The sequence below is a fragment of the Pempheris klunzingeri genome, chromosome 4, assembly GCF_042242105.1.
Source record: "Pempheris klunzingeri isolate RE-2024b chromosome 4, fPemKlu1.hap1, whole genome shotgun sequence".
NCBI classification, from domain to species: domain Eukaryota; kingdom Metazoa; phylum Chordata; class Actinopteri; order Acropomatiformes; family Pempheridae; genus Pempheris; species Pempheris klunzingeri.
The window spans coordinates 25,422,751-25,435,612 of NC_092015.1; the positions used below are offsets into that span (position 1 = coordinate 25,422,751).

At 42.5% G+C, this 12,862-nt stretch overlaps 1 protein-coding gene across 1 annotated transcript in view; it reads left to right on the forward strand.

The window, feature by feature from the left end:
• The window catches only part of lrrc75a (leucine rich repeat containing 75A), a 44,772-nt gene that overhangs the window by 612 nt on the left and 31,298 nt on the right, over positions 1–12,862 (forward strand). The window contains exon 2 of the mRNA XM_070829665.1: positions 9,051–9,179. Coding sequence (XP_070685766.1) covers positions 9,051–9,179 — 129 coding nt within the window. The remainder of the gene's footprint in view (positions 1–9,050; positions 9,180–12,862) is intronic.

Here is a 12,862-nt window from a genome sequence, read left to right on the forward strand (position 1 = left end):
AAGAATCTGCTGTGGTGAGAAACAAAAGAGAAGCAGGAAAATTAAAATGCCACCAGTTGAATTGGAGCATTTGGAAAGCTGTAAAGAAAGGGAGGATCTGAGCGTAACAGGAGTGAAATTATGGAAATCTGAATAGATGTTCATCACTGGGATTAGGGGGAAATGCAGAGAATATAGTGAAGGAGAAGCAGCTTTATCATCTCTGTAGGTGAATCCATATGCTGCCATTGTTCGCTGTTTATCCCCCCCATGACTCACCCATAGGGAACAGATCCTCCAGCTCACACACACACACACACACTGTGTTCACAGTTCAGTGTTTGAGCTTTGGAGATTTCCATCAGCTCCTCTCTGTTGCTGTTTACAGTTTTCTGATCAAACCCATTTAGATTGTTAATCCATGAATCAATGGCAAACAGAGGAGCGAGGCAAAGTGGCTTAAAGACGAAGGACACCTCTCCATCCTTCATCGTTAGGAGTAGGGGATTACTCTCTGTGTCAGACCCCAGAGGAGGAGGAGAGTCAGTCTGAGTGGAGGCGCAACAAAACAGCAGAGCGGCTCGAGTCTTTCCCCATCAGGGGTGCACCTGTCGGACTCCGACATGAAATCAAAGTTAAGTCACAAACTGGTGCAAACAAACTTCATAAATCACAATTCACACAAGTCGTAGAAACAAGTAATTTGGTATTTGGTAGATGTAAACGCCCCCCCCCACCCCCACATCGGAGATGTCCGCTTCCACCACAATATAGAATGAATAGAGGATTCTCTAAATTTGCAGAGAATCGCCAGTGACCTGTCCAAAACATACCAGTCGCTGTTCTCCACCCAGTTTTGGAGTTTTGTTGCTCCCCTCTTTCTTTTTGTAGACTCATACGTTTCTTTTACTAACATTTTTTTTGAGTAGCACAACTCATAATAACTTTTGCCTACATGTGTTTCAGCAAGTCACGATGCATTTCTAAAACGCGCTCACGTCGCAGACGGTGGCCGTCGCTGGCCATCGGGTCATACCCTGCTTCATCAGCACTCAGTGGACTACATTGTCCTGCCATCATATGCCTTGTAAATGTTTTGAAATGGTTTCTTGTTTCATCTGTTGAACTGATCTTGTTATGTATGATGTTAGTGAAGCACCGAGCGGTCTGTCGTAGCGTCGGCAGAAAAGAGACATTGACTGAGCTCTCATCCAGCGGGGGACGGGTTGAGGTCAAGCTCTTCTGACCTCTGGAGGATTTGTCCTTGCTGCTGTTTGTGGAGCTGGGGATTACAGAAAAGGAAACGTCCACAAGCACGAGCTCTCCAACTAGGTCATCCATCCAGTTAACAATATGGTGACATGCTGCGATGTTTCAGATTGAAGGAGGAATGCGCGCCCTTTATTTTGCATCAGCAGAGAGCTGCAGGCCAAAGGAGGCTGAACTGAGGATGAAAACAACAGGTTTTCATACTGGGTCAGGAAAACAAGGTTGGAAGCAGTGACATAACCATCAGTCGCTTCATATTGTGGAGGGTTTTTACTCTGGTAGAACAGTGCATGACGGACAGATCACACGATGAATTGGATAAAGACAATTACTGAGGATAAAGAGAGCAGAGAGGGAAAAACACACAGTGAGTGCAACAAACAGTGATGAAGAAAAAGAGAGGAAGAGGTGGTGAGCGATGACAGACACACTTGGAGACAAACGAAAGAGATAATGACAGAAGAAAAAGGAATGAAATGAAGGAGAGAGCTTGTTTGTGAAGGATGTCAGAGTCTCTCCTCAGTGGCTTTCTCCTCCACGTCACCATGGAAAGCATGGCGATGGCCGGACGGCTCAGATTAAATAGACATTGATTAATCAAGCAGGAGCTCTGTTAAGAGCTAATGGGGAGGCCACCTTCTTAATCACTGCCTTCAATTAACTTGAAACCAAAGCTAGCATCTCCTCCCCACTTCCCCCTGGGCTGCCTGGAAGCACATCACTAAACAATGACAAACAGTCTGTGGAAAACTCTAAATTTAGTTTGCTGTAAACAGCTGCATGGGCTTTTTAACTCATCTCATGGTATGTGACCAGTGTTTTGTCAGATAATGAGAGGCTGTTGTCTTGTGGTTGCCATTAATATTTGAAGCCTGACGCTGCCGTTAGTCAATAGCTCCAGTCTGAACTGGACAAACCTGGTGTAAATCGATCATTTTAAACTGATGAAGGAACCACTTTGTTTGTGAGATTAGAGAGGCGGTCATGTGACAGTAATGGAGGTATTAGATGGGAAACATTATAGCATACGGTTGGTGGTGTTTCATTGTTTGGAGCATGAGCGTGATCCCTAACAGAGACCTGCGTAGAGACCCAGAGGCAGCACCAGCTACTAGATATACATATATATATATATATATGTACACATACATACATATATATATGTATATGTATGTATGTATGTGTGTGTGTGTGTGTATATATATATATATGTGTGTGTGTGTGTGTGTGTGTGTGTATATATATATATATATATATATGTGTATGTGTGTGTGTGTGTGTATATATATGTGTGTATATATATATATATATATATATATATATATATATATATATATATATACAGTACAGGCCAAAAGTTTGGACACACCTTCTCATTCAATGCGTTTTCTTTATTTTCATGACTATTTACATTGTAGATTCTCACTGAAGGCATCAAAACTATGAATGAACACATGTGGAATTATGTGCTTAACAAAAAAGTGTGAAATAACTGAAAACATGTCTTATATTCTAGTTTCTTCAAAGTAGCCACCCTTTGCTCTGATTACTGCTTTGCACACTCTTGGCATTCTCTTGATGAGCCTCAAGAGGTAGTCACCTGAAATGGTTTTCCAACAGTCTTGAAGGAGTTCCCAGAGATGCTTAGCACTTGTTAGCCCTTTTGCCTTCACTCTGCGGTCCAGCTCACCCCAAACCATCTCGATTGGGTTCAGGTCCGGTGACTGTGGAGGCCAGGTCATCTGGCGCAGCACTCCATCACTCTCCTTCTTGGTCAAATAGCCCTTACACAGCCTGGAGGTGTGTTTGGGGTCATTGTCCTGTCGAAAAATAAATGATGTTCCAACTAAACGCAAACCGGATGGGATGGCATGTCGCTGCAGGATGCTGTGGTAGCCATGCTGGTTCAGTATGCCTTCAATTTTGAATAAATCCCCAACAGTGTCACCAGCAAAGCACCCCCACACCATCACACCTCCTCCTCCATGCTTCACGGTGGGAACCAGGCATGTAGAATCCATCCGTTCACCTTTTCTGCGTCGCACAAAGACACGGCGGTTGGAACCAAAGATCTCAAATTTGGACTCATCTGACCAAAGCACAGATTTCCACTGGTCTAATGTCCATTCCTTGTGTTTCTTGGCCCAAACAAATCTCTTCTGCTTGTTGCCTCTCCTTAGCAGTGGTTTCCTAGCAGCTATTTGACCATGAAGGCCTGATTCACGCAGTCTCCTCTTAACAGTTGTTCTAGAGATGTGTCTGCTGCTAGAGCTCTGTGTGGCATTCATCTGGTCTCTAATCTGAGCTGCTGTTAACTTGCGATTTCTGAGGCTGGTGACTTGGATGAACTTATCCTCAGCAGCAGAGGTGACTCTTGGTCTTCCTTTCCTGGGGCGGTCCTCATGTGAGCCAATTTCGTTGTAGCGCTTGATGGTTTTTGCGACTGCACTTGGGGACACATTCAAAGTTTTTGCAATTTTCCGGACTGACTGACCATCATTTCTTAAAGTGATGATGTTTCTCTTTACTTAGCTGATTGGTTCTTGCCATAATATGAATTCTAACAGTTGTCCAATAGGGCTGTTGGCTGTGTATCAACCTGACTTCTGCACAACACAACTGATGGTCCCAACCCCATTAATAAGGCAAGAAATTCCACTAAGTAACCCTGACAAGGCACACCTGTGAAGTGAAAACCATTTCAGGTGACTACCTCTTGAAGCTCATCAAGAGAATGCCAAGAGTGTGCAAAGCAGTAATCAGAGCAAAGGGTGGCTACTTTGAAGAAACTAGAATATAAGACATGTTTTCAGTTATTTCACACTTTTTTGTTAAGCACATAATTTCACATGTGTTCATTCATAGTTTTGATGCCTTCAGTGAGAATCTACAATGTAAATAGTCATGAAAATAAAGAAAACGCATTGAATGAGAAGGTGTGTCCAAACATTTGGCCTGTACTGTATATATATATAATATAGAAGTGACTGTGCTGAAATTTGCAAATAAAATCGTAAGAACAAAAAAACAGAAAAGATTGGCAGCCAACGCTGGGATTCGTCGTGTAGATGTTCCCAGGGGTTTTTCTTTTTTTTGGTCTCACTGCCGTGTGAGTGCTGCCTGCAGCCTGTGCAGTCTGTCTGTACGGTGTGTCTGTACAGTCTGTTCCAAGTGCAGTTTTCATACAGTGATCCATTTAACTTTGTTTCACGCTGTGCATCTCGTCCTGTGACGTATCAAAATATCAAGCTGAATTAGCCAGAATGACTGATGGCACCTGTGTGGCTGCACAGGGCTCTAACATGGAGCGATCAGTAGCTACTTTTAAATCTGTACAACCTGGAGCAATTTCTTCTGTCAGACCTTTAAGATGTAAATCTTAATAATAAAAGTAATTTTTCATTATTGACATGATCAAAGAACCTCCATCGCATCAGGGGCAAATGGCTCTGCCCGCTCAGGATGTGATCTGCAATAAAGGTCAATATGAGCTTCATATATGTGTCCTGCTGCCGCTGGTCAGCGTTATTCCCCAGAGAGCCGCTGAGCACTTGAGCTGCTGTGTGCTCGGTCTTTGTTCCTGTTCAGCTGGGCTCAGACCACCGCTTTCATGTGGCCGGCTCTAATTAGTGTGGGTGGTGCTTCCTAATGAAAGAAAAGCCTGCACCGTTTTCCTCATTGCATAAAATTGTGTGTGTGTGTGTGTGTGTGTACATACACTCTATCGCTCTTAATGTCCAAGGAAGTAGACTATGCAGCTTTATCTTGTCTTCCACATGTATATTTCATGAGAGCGCACTGTTAATAATGTATGGCTTTACTGGAGGGCATCTTTTATTTGTTATTGTTTCAATATGTTTCACAGTTTTTTACTTCTTACCATCACAGACCATCTCCTCAAATACAGACGCTTACACACACACACAGTTTCTTCAGAAGACTTTACATTGATTTACATTCTTTTCCTTGAGCCCTGCCCTCCCTCTAATCCTAACTTTAGACCAAGTCCTCACCCAAAAATGGAATGATTAACGTTATGGGGACTTGGGGGACATTTTGTCCCCAAAAAGGAAGGCGACTCCCCACAGCATGAGAAATACGTGGTAAACACACAAGAATCGTTGGGCTCAGATTAGAGTGAACTGAAAGGTTCATTTTCATTCATGGTTGATCTATTTGTAGTGTGCCTCAAATCCTCATCACACGATGAGGAAAGACTTATTTTGAGCTCCTCTGACTCACCCTCACACACACACACACACACACACAGAATTCATCTGTATTGCTTCAGTTTTTTTGGCACCTGTGCCATTTTTTAAGGCATGAAAATGTAAAAAAGCATCCAAATGTTTTGTTGTTTACTGAACAGTGGACATGTTACCACCAAGAAAATGTAATCAGTGTGGTTCATTTCTTCATCAGCTATTCAGGGAAATGATTTGACATTTTAGGCATAAAGACCTTAATGACATCAATCTCTTCATTTAACTTTTGACCGATAAACCACGGTATCCCCTCATGTCGCCTCAAGTAGTCGCCCTTGAACACACAGCAGAAACCACAGCTGTCGTCTGTATTCATAACCTACATGGAGACTAAAACCGAATATTGTCATGCTATTTCCTCTGCCTCCAATTATAATATGTTTGCGTGACCAAATGGCCACCAGAAAGGGGTGTAAGGCTGCTGTGTTGATGTGAGACACGATGCACCCACAATGCATCAGGTGAAGCCGTTTGATCTCAACTGGAAACTCAGTCTGTATCCTGGTCACCAACAGGACACATCGTAACACCCACCTGTCGATGCACTAATCCCAGGTCTCTCTCACCTGCCGTGTAGCTATTCATGTTGCTCTCGTGTGTGTGTGTGTGTGTGTGTGTGTGTGTGTGTGTGTGTGATGTGATTCAGTCAAGACGCGTGTCATTATTTACTGCCCTTCCTACGCAAAACAATAAGCAGCATGGAATCTGATTCAGTGAGTCATACCTTTCTGTAGGAGGCTCTCTCACACACACACACACACACCTCTCTTCAGCCCTGTCACACCGTCTGCACAACCAGACCCAAACACACAAGAATCTATGTGCAGCCACTGCAGAGCCTGCACACTTACCAACAGTCTAAAATGCATTCAGAAAGTGTCATTGGCAGCCAAATGAGAGGTGTAGAGAGAGAAGCAGACCCATTACATATTGTGTATACAGAGTGTTGTGCCAGAGCGCTCGGCGGTGTGTGTGTGTGTGTGTGTGTGTGTGTGTGTTTGTCTTAGTACATGTGTGTCATTCATCCAAGAGCTGGTCGTAAAGGCTGTTGTCTGATTGGCTGGTTACTGAGACAAATAAAGGGTACGGCCAGATTAACATGAACGCCTCACAATAGAGAGCAGCCCACTGCAACCACGACAACCTTTGATTACACAGAGGCGGGTGCTAAACCCTGAGTAAAGATATCTAAAAATCCCAAAAGGCTAAATGATCATTTTCAAACTATGCTGAAAGGAAAGTGATCCATAATTCTTTACAAAACACACAAATCAAGAAGGCATCGGTCAGAATATAGTCTATAAAAGTATTCTAATTGACTTTGAAGGTTCATTCTAGACCTTTCGACCACATCTCATGGCCTTCAGCAGCAGGTGGTGTTGCTTAACCAAACCATCTCCATGACAACTGGTGCTGCATTCACGCATTGTCAACAGAACTGAAAGAACAGAAAAACATCTTTACCTTGGGAGCATTCACAGCTTAAGTCCAGTTCAGACCAAAGATTCAAAACGAGTCCAAACCGTTTCAGAACGTTGCAGCAGTGGAAACTGGCCCGTCTGGCCCAGCTTGTAGCAAAGTGAGCTGCTCAAGTCAGGAACCTGTATGTTTTTACCTAGAAATGCAACTGTAGCAGATAACTCACTCTCACTATCCTCGTTGATATGTTAAGATTTAACAAATTCTATTCAGCTACAGAAAAGTCTGAAAGCTGGCAGCTAGAATGGAGGTACAGAGTCATTGTTGCGGAGTAGATACACCGTCTCATCTAGCTGCACTGGTGCAAACTGGCAGGTTTCAGAACGCTGCAGACTGGTGCACTGAAAGAAGCTGCAAGTTTCAACTTGTCTTGTTGCAAATCTGTAAGTCTGCAAGTCTGAACAAGACGGTCATATGAAGTGCTGACGGTCAGATAAATCCCATAAATTTGCTACTTTTATTGTTACGTATTTGTGAAACCAGACAAATAAATAGTATATAGCTTCTTTTAAATGAGCTAAAATGGTTGTGTTGGTATTATTGTATTGCATCTTATTAACATCTTACTGCCACAGATGGAAGCTGTTGGGGTTTGGCCTGAAGTGTGCGCAGCATGACCAACAAGTGCGTTATAGCTGGTGTCGAGAAAATCTCCATGGTAACGTGCAGATGTTTAGACAGCATAGCGCTTACCTCGCCCACCTTCTTAGTTTAGTGTGTTACCATGCTAACACTTGGTAATTAGCACTAAACGCAAAGTACAGCCAGGCTTTTAGGAGTGTCTTTAGGTCATTTGTTATAAACCAAAGCAGTGGACACATTTTTCATTTTGACCTGATGAAGGCGCTAGATAAAAGTCATAGAAATATTAGAATTCATCGTGTGGAAACCACAGGTGTCTGTGCAGTAGTTTTGGCCCATCCATTAGATATTTCAAGAGTGATCCATAGAGTGAGTGTGAGAGAGAGTGATCCACCCATAGAGCCCGGCTGCTAGCATGGCTGAAGCTGAAGCCTTGAGCGTGCACACGGTCCATAGAGGACGAATGTCAGTTGGTAACGCTTTCTGTGGGATACGTTTTCTACCTGTATTTTAGCATGGCTTCAGTGTGTGAATGAGTATGAAAGAATAGTCTCCTCCAAATTACATTCCTCCTGTATGAATGATGTGTGAATGGGTGAATGAGGATGTCATGTAAAGTGCTTTGAGTAGTTGAAATAACTAGAAAGGCGCTATACAAATGCAGACCATTTACCATTTGATAGGCACCATGAAATCAACACATTCATGCTACCGAGGGAACCCGTGACCTTTCCTTTACTCCCACACTCACATTCACGTTTTGTCCTGTAAGGCTGGAGGAGCATAATAGCTGCCTGTCACATCAATCATTGTGTCCGACACTTTGTGGTACGAAGGAACACTACAGCTTATAGGGGGCGCTAACGGTGCTTCAGACTTGTAGTCTTGTTTAAATGAAATAAGTCTGGCTTCAGGTTGAAGATGTACTGCCAGCGCTGGTGACAGCAGCTTTTTTAATGCTCCTTAAAATACCTGAATTTCTTTTTCAGTAGACGTGTCATTCATGTTGACTTTTCAAGATTCAACAAGACCGCTGTTCATGCGTGAAGCTCTGCTAACGGGTTTATGCATCGTCAGCTTTGATGGAGCCTGAGATGTGACAAATTTTGATTTCCCCTCACCAGCAAGCAGACAGTCACCAGCAGGGAAGCAGAGCAACAGGCTTTCATGGAATGCTCAGGGGGGTCAGCGAGTTTACAAAGCAGCGTAGAAAATGTAAAAGCCTTTCAAGTGTTTCTTGCACTCACACACATTTATGTGTATGTGTACAGTAAATGTGCCTTTCTGTATTAGCTTATAAAGGAAACAATATGTAGTGTGTACGTGAAGCCATATTGAATTCTCCCATGTGCATGAAATGTGGTTTATAAATAGATCCTCTTGCCTCGCCTCTATGAGTACTGTATGTACAATCGCGTAAGTGAGGATATAATGGTTATTTAATGTGTGTGTGTGTGTGTGTGTGTGTGTGTGTAGGACCTGGGCATGGAGTCAACATCTCTGGATGACGTGTTGTACCGCTACGCCAGCTTCAGGAACCTGGTTGACCCCATCACGCATGACCTGATTATCAGCCTGGCACGATATGTTCACTGCCCCAAGACGGTAGGACACACACACACACACACACACACACACACTCACTCCAATAATCTTAACATGAGGAATACTGAATAAATATTGCTGATAACGGTAACCACACGTGTGCTTGTTCATGCACACACACACACACACACACACACACACACACACACACACACACACACACACACACACACACACACCAATGTGATTCATTTGGCTGCTGCTATCAGATGATCTCCTGACTCATTTTGTCTGACACTATTAGGTTACGGAAGTGCTCTAAGTGGTTGTGTGATGTGTGTGTCCTTGAGGGATCTACTGCTCCTTGTGTTTGTTCATTCATGTCATCCAGTGTGCCACTGAGGGAGAGAGAGGGGGAGAAAGCGTGACAGCAGCCATACTGGATGAATGATGGAGGGAGAAAGGAGGAGTGATGGAGATGAAGATAGGAATTAAAAGGCCTGATGTGTAATTGCAGCATGGTGCATTGTGCTGAAACACTGTTGGCCCAGAGCTGGCTATGTTTAAAAGCTCATTTTAAAGCAGCACTGAGCCAGTTTTAATCTGTTTACCGTAAAAACTCATTTAGATATAAGACACAGCAGCGGAATCATATTATTTCCAGACTTCCACATGACATCTCAATGATACAAATGCATATCTGAGATGATAAGCAAATTGATCTAATATGTGTGGGTGATGTGTGTACAGTATCCCCTGACCTCTCCAAGACCCCATAGAACGCCATCTTGCCTCCTTAATTTGATATATTTCCTGTGAAAACAGGATGCTGGAGATGTAGCGTCATTAGTGTTATTTAAAGTCATTTGGCAAACAAACCAATTCCAGCATGAAAATTGAAAAAATATCCCTGCAAATGTCAATTTCACCATCAAATACTATGACAAAAACATTCTTTACCTGCTGTTGAGGCCCAAACTAAAGAAAAGGGAGGTTCTGGAAACAAAAACGTATCGATATTGTGAAAAGTGGATGTGTGGACAAATAAACCAATTTAAAAAATATCCAAATCAGAAAAACATCTCTTCTTTAGAGCTTGATGAAGCTGCTTGACTAACCAGCAGCATTGTCTCTGTTAATTAACTTTTGTTGACTAAAACTACACTAGAAGTAGGAAAGAAATAAAGAATGAATAAACATGAAACAACCTAATCATCACACTGTGAGTCCCAGAATGCATTGCAGGAGCTGAAAAAAAAAAAGGTTATCAATGTGCAAGCCACATTCTGCCAGAGAGTGTGCACATGTGCCGGAGCTGCAGAGGAAATGGAAGAGAAGGATTCTGTGTACAGATCATGATGGTGTATGGAGAGAGGCTGAGAATGAGAGAAACACCAGAGGGGGAGACAGGGAGAGAGAGAGAGACGTTCTCTCCCTCGTTCTGCTCCGTCCGTACTGTCTGACAGGTCTCATTGCTGCTCTGTTTTACTTTCCTGAACTCTCCATCAAAGACATTAGAGGCTTCAATGCCTCTTTTTTGATGGCCTGTCATAAAATGTTAATGCATGTCAGACATTTACTTCCAGCACAATTTGCGCTGCAGAAGAAATATCAATCATATTGTCGGCAATTAGCATCATTTAGTACTTGGAACACTGTCACTGAGCAGGTGAGGCTCTGTGGTAACATGTAGCTGGGCAAAATCACTTCTCTGTGACAAATGTTGAAGTGTGACAACTAATTATTTTCTTTTGGATAACAGGATGACAAGCCTCTTATGAATAATCATTTCTTTTCTCGCTGCGGAGAAATCGTAGATCGAGACGTGTGCAAATGACAAATCAAGAAGCGGTTAGACTTCACTCTGTTGTCAGATCATCCACTTACATTTTCAGTCTGACAAAGTCTTGTTTTTCTTGGCGCAATAATTCGTATGGCTTTGTTTAACGGAACATGTGCAGAGTTATTATTTCAAGATCTTGAATTGTTTTGTGTTAAATAATGACGGATGCGCTGAAAGAAGCAATTCTGGGCAATAATACTACTTCATTTTTTAAAGCTGTGGTTGAAATATTTTAGGTTGAAATATTTTACTTGCATTAACTTAAAACTACATGAATCGATTTTTTTTGCCACGTGGGGGCAGCAAAACAATATTGACATATTATCACCCTTAAGTTAATACTGCTAACGTGTTGAGCTACATTAGCATCGATCTGGAGTCATGTATCTGGTAACCATAAGATTATCCGACCAGTATCACATCCGCCTCTGTGGCTGCTACACGCTCCACTATGTTGACCGGCTGGATGCTAATTGTGTCTGTCTGCCGTTAGGTGCCGGGAAAGTAGGGCACAGAGTGTTGTAGAGCCTTTTAGTAGACCGACACGTCTGCAGAGCTGAGGGGAACTGCAGAGTCAGGTGATGATTCTCTGTAGGTTTGTCACTACAAGCGCCACCTTTCACATTAAACATGGTCATCTGATCTGTTGTTTGTGTGAAAACATTGAGAAGAGCCTCTTTAATTTACGTGAAACCCTCCCAGCACAGAGCAGAGGGAAGGAGACACTGAGCATGAGGAAGTCTTACAGATGGATTATGGATATTTCATTCATTTATTTTTTAATGTACTAAATGTTCTCTTAAGTCACACTATACACTCACAATCAATGATAATGAAGTGATTATATGTCTAAGTATTAACTACTGAAGTGGATTTAAGTCACTAGAGTTGTGTTCATCAGTGCAAACCCACAAAGACACATTGGTTGACAGCTTCCCTCCGAAGAGGACATTTCCATCAGCATGCAGTGCCATAAAAGCACAAGCGTATTCTCAGAGACCCCTCACACCCAACACACACAACCTGTTCTGCCTTCAGGCGGCTGATGACACCACATTTGTGCAGAGGGAACATGTTTTAAGGATGTTGTTTGCTGCCCATTTTCCGCACTGTGTGCTTCACTTATTTTGTACAGCTGCAGCTGTGGATGCTGCTGTTTTTAAGTCGTGCTGTTACATTGTGCAGTGATTTTTAATGTGCACATGAAGGGATCAGCAAACATGACCACTGCAAAACCACTGTGACAGGATGCACACTGTGACTATATATGGGCGTCCTTGTCCACTCTCCTATGATTCAGTCGATACTCCAGAGAACAGAGAGCTGATTAAATGAACCATACTCACCTCACAGCCTGATTAATCTGTCTGATTAATGCAAACACAGTGAAACTGCTGGGGGATTAAATACACCTTTTTACAAATGAGCAAAGAGACTGAAAACCTGTTCAGTTAAGAGAAGGGACTAGTAGATGTCTGTTTAGGTGCTGCCTAAATAGACATGTAATCATTCATTCTATTCATGTTAATCCTCGTTATGCTACATTTCTGGATCATTCATTCATTCTTTCATTGGTTCATTCATTCGGTCGTTCATTTGCTTATGTAAAACCTCAGAAAAATACATGGAGGAAGGGCCCTTATTTTCAGTAGTGCTGTGGTATGTACATTGAAAGCAAACAGAACTACAATCAAATAGCAATAAAAGTGAAATACATTACTATATCAGTAGATAAAACACAATAAATCAGCAAGACCCATATGAATATGTACCATTAGAAAAAAATTAAAGCAATAACAGTTACGATTGATAAGATTAGCAATTAAGCCTCGGGGTTGTACCAGTGGAACTAATGAGGATGGCTTAAAGAGTTGTTGAGCCATATTCCAAGTATCAAGGA